Here is a 16,246-nt window from a genome sequence, read left to right as displayed (position 1 = left end):
GATGCGATTAGACGCATTTTTTCGAAAAAAACGACAACATCGTCTTATCACAGTGAATCAGGTATCCCATGATAGCTTGTTTGATGTAGTACAAGCTGTTGTTGTTGATTTGGTCATATCGTTCACCGTAAGATATATCCAGAAACTGGTAGTCTAATAACAGCCCAGAAAGACCGACAGCGCATCCACGGTTGACTATTCAAGAAGCGCCTTGAATCAGTCTATCTCTAGCTTGGCCAGTATATACTTAAAGTCAAAAATATTTCACTTTGGAAGAACTTTTTTTGATGCATACTCCAATATACTACTCAAGAGTCCAACACAACAACATATGATGCCCATACTTTCAAACGCTCACTTGGACAAGAAGAAGAGGAACAGCTTGGTCAAGGAGAGGAACTACCTCCCAAACGTTGACAAGGCAGAGGAGGATAACCACACATTTACGTCAACGGGATTGTCCTCTGGCTATACTGTCATCGGAGTTACCACCATTGACACTACCGAGGGTTGGGATACAATAACTGCCAGCGAGACACAATCCACGAGCAACATGTCGACATCCGACGAACCTCTGACGTTAACAAAGACGGTTCACAATCCTGTCGCAAACCGACCAGCCGACGAGATTGTATCTGACATCCTCCTGTCTACCATCACCCATGAATTCGGGTCAATAGTAACCCTTGAGCCAAGCATTAAACCGCAACCACCCAGCACCGTCTGGATAACCAGTCTCAATCCTCCTCCAACTGACATACCACCACCTCCTCCTGTCACCTCTACCGCTGCGCCATCCTCCAAATCCTATCTGAGCACCGTCGAGCTAGTTGGCGTCATAGTCGGTACCATAAGTCTAGTACTCCTGCTATGCGTCCCAGTGTTCTACGCTATCTGGCGACGTCGGCGTCCTTCTCCACCATCAGATAGTCAGAACAACGTCAATATCACAATCCGCAACGGTGGCGTTTCTCGGTGGTCACACTCAGATGACTCGCGACCGACTCCCATGCCACCATCATTGCATTCACAGGAGAATGTGGTAAGAACAGAAGTCATCAAGAGACCTGATAGTGTCGCAAGTCCGCCGCCTCGCTATACCGACTACTGGAAGGGTGAGAATGAAGAGTATGAGATGGGAGTCAGACAGACTGCGAGTGAAGCTTCGGGGTCAAAGTTCGCTGAGGAGCAGAATTACAGTGATCTGAAAGGCAAGGGAAAGGCGCGTGACGATAACTGGATTTGAGTTTTGTTGTGTTTGTTGCAGAGGGTGATGGGCTCTCGGTAATGGTATTTGACTTTGCATCATGGTTTCTGGTACTTTAGAACTTGGGGCGCAAGACCAAACTTTTTTATTAATTGTAGGTAGGGCTATTAAAAGGTTTGGTTGGCGCGTGAAAACATGGACTTTGAGTTTGGGAATTGTTATCAATCTTTTCTGATAAACCTTGACTTATATCGCGACCCGCGCATTAATGTCAAACCTCAGCTTATCCAAATCACAACTTCCCCCAAAGAAGTGATCTGACTTGCCTCGCCTACAATCAACAGTGAAGAGAAAACACCTACTCTCTGTATACATGTTTCATAAACCTCTAAATAAGACTCTATTTGAACATACTTGCGCAGAATCTCTGTTCTATGTATAGTCGTGTGACGTGACAAACACTCCCACGATACAGCAAACAACTGACGCAAAAAAACATGCATTCACTCAAACCTCGTTCGTGAGTCTATTTAGAAACTCTGTCTGACAGAGTTCAAGTCGCAACAAACAATAAAATGGTTCCCTTCCCGCGTGAACATGTTCTCTTCGTCCTCTGGAAATCAGCTTTCACTCTTCAACCCAAACATTTCTACAACTTCATCTCATCTATCTATCTATTTCCAACAATCTTTTCTAGACAAGATCGAATCTTTGAAATCATGCTTGGAAGAAGTTTCCTTCATGTCGCTATGGCGACATTGTCAAGTGCCCGCTACTGCATCATCGGAGGTAAGGCTGTAAAAGATAACTGCCCTGACATACAGGTTGAAGATGTACTAGATGAAGAGCAGTAAGTCGTTCTAAGCATCACTCTTTAAATGTTCTACTAACATGTTTTTTTCCGATAGCTATTATCCCAAACCTGTAAAGGATGACTCCAGAATCGACAGAGCCCTCACAGTTCCGGATGTCCCAGCTCAGGGTGAAGCACCTATCATAATCGAGGGTCGCACATTCTCATGGCCTAATCCTCTCCGAACTGAGGTTCCTGAATGGTCTACGCGACTTCGTCAACCCGCTACTTCCACTGAGAAGCCGGATGAGCCTGTCTTACCTCAAAAAGAGACCTATACTGTAAGGGTCTCAACGACGGTCTATATTACCAAGCCTACATCCCTTCCTCTTGTATGGTGGACTCTACCGAATCCTGAGGGGAAGTCAAGTACCATACCAGGGAAGACTACATCGGCAGCCTTTTCAGAGCCAACTGAAGCCTCGTCAACTGTTCCAAAAACAACTGCAGCCCCAGGGCCGACTGCAACTCTGGAGCCAACTGCAGCTCCGACACCCAAGAAAAAGTCCAAGGATACGACAGACTTTATAATCGGTGGCATTATAGGAGGAATCATCTTCTTGGGCTTACTCATTGTCGTCTCCTGGTTAAGCTACAGGCACTACAAGAGGAAGCATGCCAGAAAGTCCAGGCCGACTATCGTCCATCCTTTCAGAAAACATCTACCTCCAATCCGGCCTCCAGTCCCTCCTCCTGCCTCTCCTCCTGCCCCTCCTCCGGTCCCTCCTTCAACCCCTGAACCTCGAACACCCGATCGTCAACGCCGTTCGTATTGGCTTGCCAATACTTCCTCGGGTGGCCAGTCGCCGTATAGCAGGGAATGGGGGGAGACTATGCGGATGTGGATGAGGGCACCTGGACGCAACCCTGAAGTTCACGCCATGGATGATATCAGTCGGCCGAAGAATGTGTATACTACTCGACCTGCTACTAATTCACCCTGTTCGGCGAATGCAAAAACTCAGCCTGCTGCGAACCCATACCTCTCGCCGCAGCCATACAGTGCTCCTAGGCCTATCGATAACTCGCCGAACCGGTTTTCAATTCCCCGTCGGCCTGTTGGCGCTACGTACTCTCCAGCAATCATGACTCCTCTACCTAATAGCCCGAACTTTGCACTAAACACTCCCCAACCTGGCCCTTCTCAGTATAGTGAGAGTGTATACAGCCAGCCCGGTCCAGGAGTGAGACCGGATAGTGCACGTCCGATTGGTTGGCTTTGAGTCTGTCTTTTTGGTCATAACTGTGGATGATTGAAAGTTCCTCTGGTGGTTGATAAGAATAGGGATCGTTTATCTTTGTGTTTTTGAGATAGAATGACGGTCGGATTGCGTCGGCAGACAGGAGTAAGAGCATAGGGATTATTGACAGGGAAGATGACAGAGTGCGCAGTATAAGTTAAAGTGCGAATAAGCTAGGTTTATGGCAATGTTAGCAATATTATAACTACTAATTAACCCCAATTTTTCATGGTGAGAAAAACTGAATCAATCAGGGGCTGGGCTGATATGAGACGGGATGTCATAACTGACGGTTTCTGGCGCATCGACGACAAGAGCTGACCTAACTGATGTATGGTAGATGCCCTGGCCGTTGACGTGTGTATTGATAAAGTGTTTGACATTTGAAGACCTTGAATCTGGCTCGGTAACTCTTATTCAGACGTCCCCAGTCTAAGTAAATCACTGGGGGTGAGTTTGCCAGACTCTGGCCCAAGCTGAAACCTCACATTAAGAAACAGATAGCCCAGGCGCAGCCGAATAAGTAACGGTGACTGACTACAGAGTAGATTGGATACCAATTAACCTCATGAGAATCCCGCTAGAGTCGTCTCATCAATCTTGACTTTACCATGGCAGATCCGAAGCCAAGTTGTTCGTCAAGAAAGGCTTCTGCAAAAGGACGCACCCTTGCAGAAGAACTTCAGTCGATCAACACGGCAGCCCAAGCCCATGCTGTCTTTACAGACCAATATTATATGGAATAAACAGCGATCTGGCATTAGAGGTAATGCGACCTGTATTTGGTCATTTCGATCGAGGGGTTATAATATCTGTGAAGATGTTGAGTCTGGAGATACATCGCTGGCAGAACTATCATTTCTCCTCTCATGTCGTCAGAAAGTCATGACTTGCCGTCCATTGCTGTATATGCCACCATCTCACTTATAACAAAAAGTGGTCCCATGTGCTCCGTTCAATATCGTACAGTTGTATTAAACATAAGATAGCATAGGTCGTCTGTTCTGTATCTTTTTTTCGTCTAAGAACCAACCTCGAGCGGCTCATCACGCCACCGATAACCCAATAAACGCCGTGCCATGCCGCAGTCGAGTGAAGATGTACATGTATACGTGGAGGAACTCCCTCCCTCTCCGAAAACCCTCCTCAAAACTCCCGTTACGAGGCCACATACTTGAAGGTGTCGTACTCCAAGATCAAATCGTACAAGTGTGTTGTGTCGCTTTTTTTTCGCCTTCAGTCTTTCACTACCCAAACATATAAGGGAACGTCAGACTAGTCCTTGTAGACCTTGGGCTTAAAGCCCTCTTTGATCTCGGCCTCTGCCTCCATTTTCTCCCGTATAGGTCCAATCTCTCGCTCGAATCGTTCCTTTGCTCTCACAATCTTGCTCTGGAGGTAGAAACTGCCACCCTTTTGGGGTTCGTTGGCGTCAAACAGTCGCTTGTAACGGCTCAACACCTCCTCGACGTTGGCCTGTCCGCCGGCAGGGGGCTTGACATTGAGGATCTTGCATGCCTCATCGAGGGTCATGCCTGAAGAGAGAGAAGCACCGCCTGTGGAGTTGCCGGCCTTGACCTGGGCGCGCTGGTAGGCGGAAGCAGCTTGAGCTTGCTTGTAAGCGGCGACGAAGGATCGACCGAGGATTCGGGAGCCTGTCAAGAAGGCTGTGACGACGAACTTGTGCGCCTGGGGAACCAAAAGTGTTAGCGGGCGAATTTATCGAAGGCGGCGAATCGAGACATAAATGTCATGGTAGGCTAGAGTGTGTAAGTGCATAGTTAGCATACCATTGTGAGAGAAATATGGTAATGGAAGAGAAATCGAGTGTCGGAGGGATCAAGGTGGAGGTATCGCTAGGAAGCGACGTTGAAATAGCGTAAGTGGCCCTCGTTCGCAACGAGGAGGAGGATCGGATCTTGATGGCGCTGCTCGAGACTTTTTCCCCAGCAAAGCAAAGTTGGGTTTGGCTGCGGATCATTCCGAGGTCGGAATTTTGCACCCGCCGAACCGCCGGTAGCCAAAGACCTTCCGAATTTTAGCCGAGAGACAGGGTGAGGTTACTGGGTAGCAGGAAAATGGCCTCCTAAATCTTATGGTATAAAAATAAGTAGTCTAAGAACTATAGCCCAAAGGGCATAAAGTGACCTACTAATTTCGTCTCTCATGATTCCAGCGGTCAACCTATTTTTCTGATACCCTTAGGGTGGGGGTTTCACCGTGATCCACCGAGCTTCACCGAAATGTGCCCCGCGATGGAGCTCACAGGAATGGGCAGATAGGATATGGTATTGGCTGACCGCAAGAAAAGTCATTAAATGAGACATCTCAAACTACGAAGGAAGAAAATAATCCAAGATATTCTTGAAAAATAGAATAAGTCTTGACATATTTTTCTTTCATAAGAACAAGTCCAAATTGGCAAAATTGTCCCTCCTTTGTAAGCAAATTACAGCCCTGCATGTCTTATAGGGTAGGATAACTGACAACAATTAGAAGTGTCCAACATCACCACATACATACCATTAAAGGATATATCATGGCATCAACTCCCCAAGACGTAGCTTTGTTGCTACAGCGTGAAGGCAGTGGAGCTGCACCAGACGCATACGACGCTGCCAACGAAGCTCAAGATGCTGTCTCAAGAAGGACAAAACTACTCTCACCAGTGCTGGAAGCTCTCAAGTCACAGGATTCTTCCACATTAGAAGAGACAGCCAAAGCACTTGGTGACGGAAGTCGAGACGGTAAGCTATACTAACCGCATGTCTGAATCTTGCTAACCTGGTTTCAGTTGCTTGGAGACTACCATATGGAGATTCTGGCATTCTCGAATTCTTCCTTGACATCCTGGCTTCGGAGGAACAACAAAGCCATGGTGTCAAGGTACAAGCTTTGCGCGTCACTGGAAACTCTTGTGCTGATACGGATGCAAACCGAGCTCGTGTTGTGGAGGGAAAGTACATAATCTCTTTCATCAACCATTTGCAGGACAAGAATCTTGTTCCATACCTGATTCCTGTTCTTTACAATGTCCTCGTGGACTACGGTAAGTTGCTTCTCCGACGGCATGGAGAAGAAGAACTCGAAACTGAAATTCTCAGAACCTGCCCAAATTCTCGCATCGCAGTCAAGACTCAGCAGCCACCTAATTGCTCTGCTTCAATCCCCTAACCTGTCGGACTACAGCCCTCTGGTGACCTACTTCTGCAAGATCCTGGCTCTACTCATCACCCACGACGGTGAGGCAACTGTCGCAGACCCGACTACAGTCTCTACTCTCCTCAAGCTCGCCACCAGCTCTGATCATAATTCTGACATTGAGGATTTTATGGCTCTTGTGTCTACCGCAGCGAGCTACCTCGCGAACGAATCCTTTCAAGAACAGCTCCTCAAGTCAAAGCAGGTGGATGTATTTGTCAAGGCCTTTTACATCGCACACACTCAGTTCGATGCGGAGCTTGATGATGAAGATACAGCCAAGGAGCTGGGTCAACTTTGCACGTCGTTGCTCACTACACTGGCGGATTTGACTGGTAGCGATTATTTCCCTGCCCTCTATCCCCTTGAGAGTTCTGTGCCTCAGTCTCTGCTGAAGTGGTTGAAGGAACCTCATGCTATTCTCCAGTCAGCGGCTTGTCTAGCTCTTGGCAACCTTTCACGTTCAGACCAGGCTTCTACCGCTTTCGTACAGAAGCATCAGGCTCATGTTCCTCTCATGGCCATCCTCTCCAACACTGAAGTTACCGATGCCCAACTTCTTCATTCAGCACTTTCGTTCCTCAAGAACCTTGCCATTCCGGCACAGAACAAATCGGTGCTGGGCGAACTGCTGGAGCCTGCAAGTGTACCACGGATATTGAGCATTGACACTCTTCCTCAAGTTCAATTCTCGGCCGTGTCCTTGCTCCGCCTACTTCTTGTCAACTCCCCTGACAACGTCCGTCGAATCACAACACCTAGAACCGTGGAGGTTGAAGGGTCTTTCAAGAATCACACAACTGTTCACGATGTCATCTCTCTATTTGGTCGTTCCGATACGGAGCCAACTAGACTTGAGGCTGCCCGCAGTGTCGCTACTGTGTGCCGTGTGCTCCACACCACGCCCGTAAACGAAGTCCTCTCAGGATGGAACTCTGAGAAGGAAGAAACTCAATCAAGAAGCCTGTTCTATGCCGAGCACGATCTTTCCGAAATTCTCTCTTTCCTCATTACACAGGAGAAATGGCCTATTCTTAGGTCTGAAGCATGGTTCGTCTTTGCCCTTCTGTCACGCTCCAGCGATGGCGCACATGTTGTTGCAAAGGCACTCGACGTATCTGGAGCCATGGATGCTCTAAGCTTTGCAATCACTGGCAAGACTGCATCCGACGAAACACCTCAAATCGAGGGTGGCATGCCTGAAGTTCCTCCAGCTATTCCTGAAGAACTTGCTCTGGAACCCCAACAGGTCGACCCAAAGCAGCAGGCCAACATGGCCAAGGTGGATAGAGAGAATTGTCTGGTGCTGTGCACCGAAATTGTCAAGAATGGAGAAACCCTCGAGTCAGCCCAAGTGAGCCGACTACAAAGTTTAATTAGACAAGGAACGGAGTTGTTAGGAAAGAAGGCAGATGAGTAGCCAAGTTATCGGCATATAGATAGATGGATGCACACAAAATGAAAACATAAAGTCACATCACGCGGAGCTTGTACCAAATTGAAATCATAACAAGTAACTTTTAACAAGCAGACACCATATGCACGTAATGCATCCATTGACCGAGTTATGACAGAACAAAGCCGGTGATCATGCAATAAATTTCTTGAGCTGGACCTAGAGTATCCTTCCTCCAACCCAGGCCAAGCCTTTCATCAGAGCCTCGAACCGACGTGCCCATGCCTCAATGACATAAAGAGCAAAACCCTCAAACACCTGTTCCCTTTTTGCAAGTTTATTTCTTGGCAGTCTCAGCCTCGGCAGCATCACGGATACGCTTCTGGCGGGCACCCTCGTATCGGGCGTTGGCACGAGCGACACGGAGAGTTCGGTAAGCGCCAGCCTCGATGTTGGAGGGCATGTCGCTCTTGGAGATCTCCTTGAAGGCGATATCGGTAGGGGCGATAGGGAAGGCGGCGGCGACCTGAGAGATCTTCTCGACGGAGGCGTCGGCCTTGGTGTCACCCTTCTTGAGGGCGTTAGATCGGCGGGGAAGGAGGATCAGTCGCTCCTGGTAAGCCTTGAGGCGGGCGACGTTGGCGGCAAGGGACTCCTCGCTGAGGTTCTGGCGGCGGAAGTCGACAGCAATGCCGATGGTGGGAGCGAAAGCCTTGGGGATACCGGCCTCCTGCAGAGAAAGTCAGATCTGGACAATTGGGTATTTTTCGAGTCGTTTGTTTTCGACTCAGATACTCTCATACCTTGAGCTCAGCCAGGGTGAAACCACGGCCGGAGCGGACACGACGGTTGTACTTGATGGTAGGGCATCGGACAACGGGTCGGAGCTTGTCGACAGGACGGGGAGCAAGAGCAGCAGCCTTGGCCTTGCGAGCGACACGTCTCCTGGACTTCTTGCCGGCCTATTCCAACAGTTAATATTTGTGCGCCTTGAAGAGTTTCCGAAAAATCGAATCATCGCTTTTCTCGTCGGGGTGTCGCCATACCTGGTCGAAGTGGGTTTTAACCCGGCGCTGCCAATCCTTGCGGAAATCTATTCGAGGAGTCAGTCCCTCGTGTTCTTTGGTGTCATATCGTTCATCGGGTTGGGTGTTGCTCACGGTTGCTGACGAGCTTCTGGTTGTACCGGATCGTCTGTAGAATTGCAGGTCAGCGAATGTTGGCAAACATGATGGCGATAATCATCTCATCGCCATCACAATGGGCGCATATATCCATACCATTTTGTCTGCTTACCGTGCTCCGATTGTCGTTGTCGGGGTCGTGAGGCGTGGAAATTTCGGAGGGTTGAGGCTTGTCAAATTCCTAGAAGGGTTTTCGAGCCCTACCTTCTGCATTGGTGGGGGGTGGTTAGCGAGTCCAGCGGGAAGGAGCGGATCACGTGTAGGTGGGCTTCTAAATTTCGAATTTTGTGCGGGAAAACGTTGTAGCGGAAGTTGCTAATTCAGATTTACAGGTCTAGAACTGTGGAGACGTCATGAAGCAGCTGGCTGTTGTCATTGGAGAATCATGCCCGCTAACTGTAAGAGAGTTTGAAGGGATGAGGTCCAACACTTTGGGACAAGATAGTTGAATAGTATTTGTTTGCTGTGCGTAGATCCAAATACAGAAGAAGAAGAAGACAGATTACAGATTACACTCTTGAGAAAGCGTATTTTTATACTCTTGCGCGATAGCCTGGATCTCGTTGTAGGTATTCAATCCAAGGGACAGCCATTGTATCTCTGAGGCAGATGCCACTATCAACTTACAGGAAACTTGGGTCGATAGTTGTTCTTACCAATGGGGGTATGATGAGCCGACAAAACGCAGGTACGGCAGAACCTTCCGAATTGTATAATGTTGCCAGGAGTCATGTTTTACTCGAGTCAAGCCAGGAGCATGAGTCCTTCTTGGCCAAGGCCAGTCTGACTCCCAAGTTGCATTGTTTCTGGTGTTACCGAGAAGGACTTTTCGAAATACAGTCAGGTCAAAAGACAGTTTCTTTTCGCACAGACGAAGCGCGCGTGAAGATGCAAGTTGTGGTGAATATCTACGGGTTCACTCATTGTAACAGTTGCTCCTGTAAAAACATATGATGGAATGACCAAGTGCAGTCATGTTGGCTCAGATTGATGGTTATGTGAAGACTGCATTGAGCCCACTGTTGCCATTCTGATAGTCTGTGCAATGACCCCTTGAGCATTAAAGTTCACTATATCATCATATCTTTAATAAAGAAACTTTTAAAGAAGCCTTATCCAATGCGACAAGTCAATCCGATACCCAGAGAGCATCCAGCTGTTGTACAACCAAGTCTTTCTCCAACTATTATCTGCAGTCGCGACGCTAGTAATAAATGTCTCCTCTTTAAACACAAACACACTCCAAAAGCTTGTTTTCACCTGAATAAACATCGCAGATAAAACACAATTTTGTGGAAAGAACCTCCAGTCGTACACTTGCACAATTCTAGGCAGCCGAACCTTGGTGGTCCCTGCCAAAGGTAGCAATTTCCCAGCCCCTGCGCGCCTGAGGTTCAAGGCACCAAAGAGGGCCCCAAAAAACCTATAAAGCACCGCCTTCGTCGCCTGCTTTCGATTTCTTTTTCCTTTCCTCTTCATACTTACCTTGTTCCGAGAAGGCCAGCTCATAAATTGGCTTTCTCAGTATGGAAGGCCTGCATTGCACATCGCGGAGTCGTTTCCATACTCTATTGTCCTTCGGGGCCATAGGGGGCGGAATTTTTGATTTTGAACCTCACTTTTCATTATGTTGGTGGCTTAATGCCGTCTCATGAAGAAGAGTTGTTTGATCGTGATGTGCCCTCTGATGCCGTAACTTGAACTCGCGATGCTTCCCGTTTAATTAAATGCTGCTTGTCTGCTGCCCGTGATGCTAGAACCTGCTCGTCCTGCTGTAGAACCGCGACAAATGAGGCCCTGCAGTCGATGCATACATACTACTGTAGCAGCCGCCGATCTCACCGCAGCGCGCAGCGAGTGTTCCATCTAGGGCATCATCTTCAAGATGCTTCCTAGGGTAGCGGGCTGTATTAAAGTCACCTCTGCTTCTGTGCTTGATGATGTGCGATTTCATGAACCAGACAGTAGCAGTGTTCGTACATTCTCCTTTGTAGTGCGGGCGCCGTTAGGCGGTACCTCAACCACCGCGATAGCATCACCATCAATCATTCGCAGCGTAAATAAATAAAAATAATTGATCGTCAACATCATCGTCATTATCTCAATAACCATCTCCATGCTGTCTACAGGCTACAGCCCACCTCCTCTGAACCGAACCTACTCCGCACCAATCAAAACCCCACAATTCCACTCTGCACGCCAGTTTAACGACCCGAAAAATCTCATGACACCACTTCCCACTCCGTATCTCAATTCGACGACGACACCCCACGACGACCGCCGCATAATTGAACGGCTTTCTGTTTACTAGCTCTTGACTGAGAATAAGGAAACTGGTCTACGCAATGGCTTCCAAGATAGGCCCCAGAAGCGTCAAGGACGCCACCCGCTTCACGTCCACAATCCCCCACGCAACCTCCAAAACCGCCCAAAGAACAGCGCGCATCCCAGGCGAGACACCCGAGCAGCGCGTGAGGAGACTGCGCCAGGCTCATATTGCCGCTCAGCGTGCTCAAGTTAGCAAGACGGATAGGTTCCTCGACACATCAAGGAAATTCTTTGACTTTGCGCATCGATGGACTATAAGAGGAATTGTGACATTCACACGTATGATGCCATGACGAGATACAAGGCAGTGAAAAACTTACTGACAGAAAATAGTTGTCGCAGGTATTGTCTCCGTATACTCCGTCGTCGATATGGTTCAATATAACCGCGCCCGCCGAGCCGAATGGGTCGAAGCACAGAAGCTACTCGAAGCCGACGAGCTAGCTATGGCCCGTCTCGCTTATATCAAGGGCGAAGCAACCGAGGATCAGATTCTCCTCGTCGAGGAGGCCAACCAAGCAGCCCAGGCAAGAGGCGAGAAGCTACCACCTCTGCTTGGCGCCCCCGAACACCGCACACATTTCGAGGAGCACATCAAGCCCACATTCCAGGACAAGACCGAGGAGAGCACTACGAAGACATCAAGTGGCAAGGGCGTGCTGGGAATTTTCTCCGGTGTGCTAGGAGGTGGATCGAAGACGGAGGAGATCAAGGAGCAAGCGACAGAGGGATTGGCCGCGGCACAGACACAGCTGAGCAACTTGGCTGCCAACGGCCAAGCGAAGCTGGAACAAGCAATTCAGACTGAGCGAGAAAACCAAAAAATCGGAGGCCCTCTAGACAGACTGGGAACACAACCTGTGCCAGCCTCTGGCAAGTCATGGTGGAAGTTCTGGTAAACTGTATAAAATATAATTGGAAAGGCAAACGGCAGCAATGCGAGGGACACAGAGCTGACAGCAGCGGAGGAAACCAAAAGGAGTGTATCATATGTGTAGATTGGCAGTGCATTAGACGGCGTCGGGGGACCATCTTGTATGTACCATTAGGTGTGAGGCAAAGCCCTACTTTACTTTACCATCTATTCAATACCAAAGCGACTAAACAGTATCACCATGATCCTCGATATGTTTGTATAATTGAGCTTTGTACAGCTCCATTATGGATATCGACATTATTGCTACTGTGGTATTTCCATTTATACCTGACGGTCTAATACCGATCGTTTCGCTAACTTCCAAATCCCTGTTTCCTTGTGGGCAACGAATTGTGCCCTGAATGATCAAATGCTGTTATAGCCGCTTCCCATATCCGTAACGCCATTGACAAAGTAAAAAATAAAAGATCGTCCTCTGCTGTCAGTGTCCAGCGAAGTTCGCCAAGAGTCTAGTGTGAGCCCGGAGCCACACGGATAGTATGTACTCGAGCTGTTGATGTGTCGAGTCCAAAAACTTCAAGCGTTGGCAAAACCCATTCGTAGACTGAAGGCTTCGCGCACTTCCTTTTTGCGGGCCTTGTTTTGCAGACCCCTGCTTCGATAACCAATTCCGCGCTCCTGTCTCTCCTCACTCCAATTGCGTGGCCTCACACTATCCTATAGAGCAGGATGTTTCTCGCGATCCACGATAATGTCCTCTCCCTCCTAGGAAACGATAATGTGGTTGAAATGACCCGGAACCTTGTCACGGCATTTGTCACAGTCTGATCGGTATCCGATGCTAAAACTCTTCTTCATGCCGGGTTGCCATGTCCAGTTGTTGACGGTGTGTCGACTTCTAATATGACCCCGTCGAGGAGAAGGTGTTGTAGGGTCACCTTCGCCATCGGCCGCCTGCCTTGGGCAGATCGGTTCTGCATCCATCATATGGTGTTCCACGTCATGAGGAGGCGATGGCTGAATTTTCACGTTGGGATGCCCCATGCCTGGAGACATGTTCTCATGATTGAACTGTACCGTGATAGGGGTGATGGGTTGGCATACCATGGAATCATCACCTTCGGAAATGGGCGAGGGGAGGCGTCGTTCGTTCTGAACGGCGTGCCATCCTCCAGCCATTGTGCGAGGAACGCTCTGATCTTCGTTGAGGCCGGTGTTGTGATGTCCAAGGTTTGCAACGCCGTTGGGCGGGGCTGTCATTGGCTGTTGGCCTCTAACCTGTGCGGCAAAGCTGGGCTGAATGGGAGTAGGCATGCGCCCGTTGGAGTTGTCAGACTCCAACTGCATCATGCTCAATCGGTCCGTTTGTTGTTGCTGAATCTGATTTGTTTGCATCATGTCTATGTCTGAATATCCATGGTTTAGTGGCGTCACGTTTGTTGACGGCCATTGCGAAAAGTTAGTTTGTTGGAACTCCTGGCAAGCCATGTTGGAAGACTGCATAGACGAATCGGGTAGCCATTGTTGTGCAGTTCGAGGAGATGCACGAAGAGGAAGACACTGAAGTCGTTTCTACGAAAGTTAGAATTTCGTATTTAAAAAACCTGCTGGTTATCATTGCCATGATGGTTGGTCAACTTACATTTCGGTGCTCACCGAAGCTCATGCCATTCGCAGCGAGCTGTTCCTCTTCCCGACCCCGTTTTCGCTCAAAGGGATGCTGCTGTGCGGCAAACATCTTGTCTTGTCTTGATGCAGGTTATTTGTTACTCGTTGTTGATGTTGATGTCTTGAAATTGCACAAGTTGTCCGACGAGCTGGATCGATCAAGTGATGTAGACCTTGCTATCGGACCCTGCGTATCAATGCGGGTGGATACAGTCAAAGGTCCCCCGGGAAAGTCGTATAGTAGTAGTGCTCGCGGGGATATCCGATGTAAGGCGATGGATGCGTGATGGAAGTCAGATCAAAAAAAGTAGTTTGGGTTTGATGGTGATGCTGTTGACAGAATATGAATAGAACAACGTCAACGATAGACAAAGCAAGTGTAAGAGGTTGGGCTTGGGTTAGAGTTGAGTTCACGAGGAAAGTGGCGGCCTTGATCAAGGATGGCAACTGGGAAGTCACGGATAGTGGATCGGAGGCTGTGACGGAGGGGAAGCTTGGAACGCAGGCAGTAAGCCAGGCAGATAGAGCGAGAAGCCTGAGAGGCTGGGGCGTCTTTTGGGGCTGGCTATCACTGAGACAATGGAAGGAGCGGGGAAATAAGGCGGTCTATGCTATTCTCGATTTGAGGGTATGTCTCGGCGTTGGGTGAAGCGAAGAAACCGTTTTGTATCGGATGGAAAGTAAACAAAGGGTAAAGTCAAATTGCACAGCAACTAATGATGAATCAAAGAATGAAATGTTGATGAAAAGCTGAATGATGAAAAAGAGTGAACGTCACTGACTTCAACTGCCAAGTCAAAGGGAAAGAGAAAAGAGAAAAGGGGTTGGTTGGGTTGGTTCTGTCAGTGAATCAAGGTGGAAAAACAGACAAGGCCAAAGTTTGTCAATGAATGGAGACCAACAACGCCATGGCGTGAGTTCGGTTCACTTCACCAGACGATCGGATTCCTACAACTCTCCTCGTGGGGTCGCCGAGAACCCGAGCGATCCCTTGTTGAGGGAAAACGATGATCTAATTGACCCTTGACACGAGGCTTGTCTTGTAATGCTTGTCATGCTATCTTCTCTCTCCATCACGAGAAAAGCAAATGTAGGTCAAGAGGCGGGCTGGGCCAGGCTGGACTGGGCTCAGTGAACAGCCTGGGCTAACAACAAGGGTCTCACGGGCCAACAGATCCGCAGTACGAGGCTCAGACGTAACACGGTTCACTACATTTCAACAGGTCGTGAGAGTCGAGTAGACATGTTGTCAACGGAACTTGAATGTCTAGTTAGGTTTCAGTCGTGTTTCGCTTGGTTGGATTCCCGTCTTTTCCGTCTACTTTTGTTCTGAGACGTTGCAACGGGCTTCTTGATTTGATTCGGATGTCTGAGACAACTTCTGTACTTGGCTCAGATCGCTTGGTTAGACTCTTCGGTGATTGACCTTCCGGTCCGTGCTGTAGGGTAGTGTCATACGAAAATCATGGATAATATCAAAGGAACCATTTACTTCAGTGAACAAACACGAACTCTTTCTTCATCTTGTGACACCTTGTGTTTGTAGTAGCATTGGTTTGGTTGATGCATCCTCCCACGTAATTTCCCATGTTTTGGTGGTTCATTAATCCCCCCTTTTGCTTGGCGACACACATTCCTTTGTGCAACTGATGAACCTCACAAGTTCTAAACGTGGGGAGATTTGCAAGCCGCCACGATACCAACAGACCCTGACACAAATATTCTTGCTTGCCGACGTCACCAGGAATATCTCCCTTATTCCACTTTTTCTAGATACAAATCCTACGAAGGCGAATTGCTCATATTACCTATCAAGGGATGAGAGAGATTATCGCATATTATTTCACGTTGTTTTCTCGGACGCGTTTATTGGTAGAGAATAAACAACACTACGATTGTTACGGTACACCCTAGCCTCCTAGACCAGACCCTTGGACCCTGAATGGGAAATCTACAAAACCAAAGTCTTTATGGACCTAATTAGAAGTAAATACAAGTCGAATGGGCTCTCATATAGCCTCAAGATACGTGAATCTTGTTTGTACCAATCGTATTTTACAACTCGTAAAGAAAAGGCTAATGCAGTACAACAGTGAATACACGGCATGATGACCTCTCACAGGTTTGTGGAGGTTGCACCCTTTCGTGCGGAATGGGTAGAACATGTGGCGGTAAAAGTGATCATCCGTTCCTTGCATGCATATTGTGTTTACAACCAACCCAACCTCCGACATAGGCGGTAGTTACATTGTCTAACTATATCACATTGGTTAAGCTGATATTCTAATGAT

At 48.3% G+C, this 16,246-nt stretch overlaps 7 protein-coding genes across 7 annotated transcripts; 4 read left to right on the top strand and 3 right to left on the bottom strand.

Moving 5' to 3' along the window:
• Nucleotides 1-334: 334 nt before the first annotated feature.
• FSST1_009614 (uncharacterized protein) lies at nt 335-1,246 on the top strand (the record flags this gene model as incomplete). The annotated part of the gene is made up of 1 exon (XM_083226604.1): nt 335-1,246. The coding sequence occupies one exon, from the start codon at nt 335-337 to the stop codon at nt 1,244-1,246; it is 912 nt and encodes a 303-aa protein (XP_083085575.1).
• A 680-nt stretch (nt 1,247-1,926) lies between these two features.
• Nucleotides 1,927-3,283, top strand: FSST1_009613 (uncharacterized protein; the record flags this gene model as incomplete). Its single annotated transcript, XM_083226603.1, has 2 exons — nt 1,927-2,057; nt 2,116-3,283. The coding sequence occupies 2 exons, from the start codon at nt 1,927-1,929 to the stop codon at nt 3,281-3,283; spliced, it is 1,299 nt and encodes a 432-aa protein (XP_083085574.1).
• A 1,293-nt stretch (nt 3,284-4,576) lies between these two features.
• FSST1_009612 (import motor complex subunit PAM16) lies at nt 4,577-5,094 on the bottom strand (the record flags this gene model as incomplete). Its single annotated transcript, XM_083226602.1, has 2 exons — nt 4,577-4,990; nt 5,092-5,094. The coding sequence occupies 2 exons, from the start codon at nt 5,092-5,094 to the stop codon at nt 4,577-4,579; spliced, it is 417 nt and encodes a 138-aa protein (XP_083085573.1).
• A 746-nt stretch (nt 5,095-5,840) lies between these two features.
• Nucleotides 5,841-7,922, top strand: FSST1_009611 (armadillo-type protein; the record flags this gene model as incomplete). The annotated part of the gene is made up of 3 exons (XM_083226601.1): nt 5,841-6,048; nt 6,096-6,350; nt 6,406-7,922. 3 exons carry the CDS (start codon nt 5,841-5,843, stop codon nt 7,920-7,922), a joined length of 1,980 nt encoding a protein of 659 aa, XP_083085572.1.
• Nucleotides 7,923-8,235: 313 nt separating this feature from the next.
• FSST1_009610 (60S ribosomal protein eL13) lies at nt 8,236-9,295 on the bottom strand (the record flags this gene model as incomplete). Its single annotated transcript, XM_083226599.1, has 4 exons — nt 8,236-8,628; nt 8,702-8,860; nt 8,945-9,092; nt 9,195-9,295. 4 exons carry the CDS (start codon nt 9,293-9,295, stop codon nt 8,236-8,238), a joined length of 801 nt encoding a protein of 266 aa, XP_083085571.1.
• A 2,132-nt stretch (nt 9,296-11,427) lies between these two features.
• Nucleotides 11,428-12,309, top strand: FSST1_009609 (cytochrome oxidase c assembly-domain-containing protein; the record flags this gene model as incomplete). Its single annotated transcript, XM_083226598.1, has 2 exons — nt 11,428-11,689; nt 11,744-12,309. The coding sequence occupies 2 exons, from the start codon at nt 11,428-11,430 to the stop codon at nt 12,307-12,309; spliced, it is 828 nt and encodes a 275-aa protein (XP_083085570.1).
• A 743-nt stretch (nt 12,310-13,052) lies between these two features.
• FSST1_009608 (uncharacterized protein) lies at nt 13,053-14,025 on the bottom strand (the record flags this gene model as incomplete). Its single annotated transcript, XM_083226597.1, has 2 exons — nt 13,053-13,859; nt 13,930-14,025. The coding sequence occupies 2 exons, from the start codon at nt 14,023-14,025 to the stop codon at nt 13,053-13,055; spliced, it is 903 nt and encodes a 300-aa protein (XP_083085569.1).
• Between the last annotated feature and the right edge of the window lie 2,221 nt (nt 14,026-16,246).

This window comes from Fusarium sambucinum, chromosome II, assembly GCF_050947815.1.
Source record: "Fusarium sambucinum isolate potato_lamoka chromosome II, whole genome shotgun sequence".
In the NCBI taxonomy this organism is placed as follows: Eukaryota; Fungi; Ascomycota; class Sordariomycetes; order Hypocreales; family Nectriaceae; genus Fusarium; species Fusarium sambucinum.
This window is presented reverse-complemented; position numbering and strand designations above follow the sequence as displayed.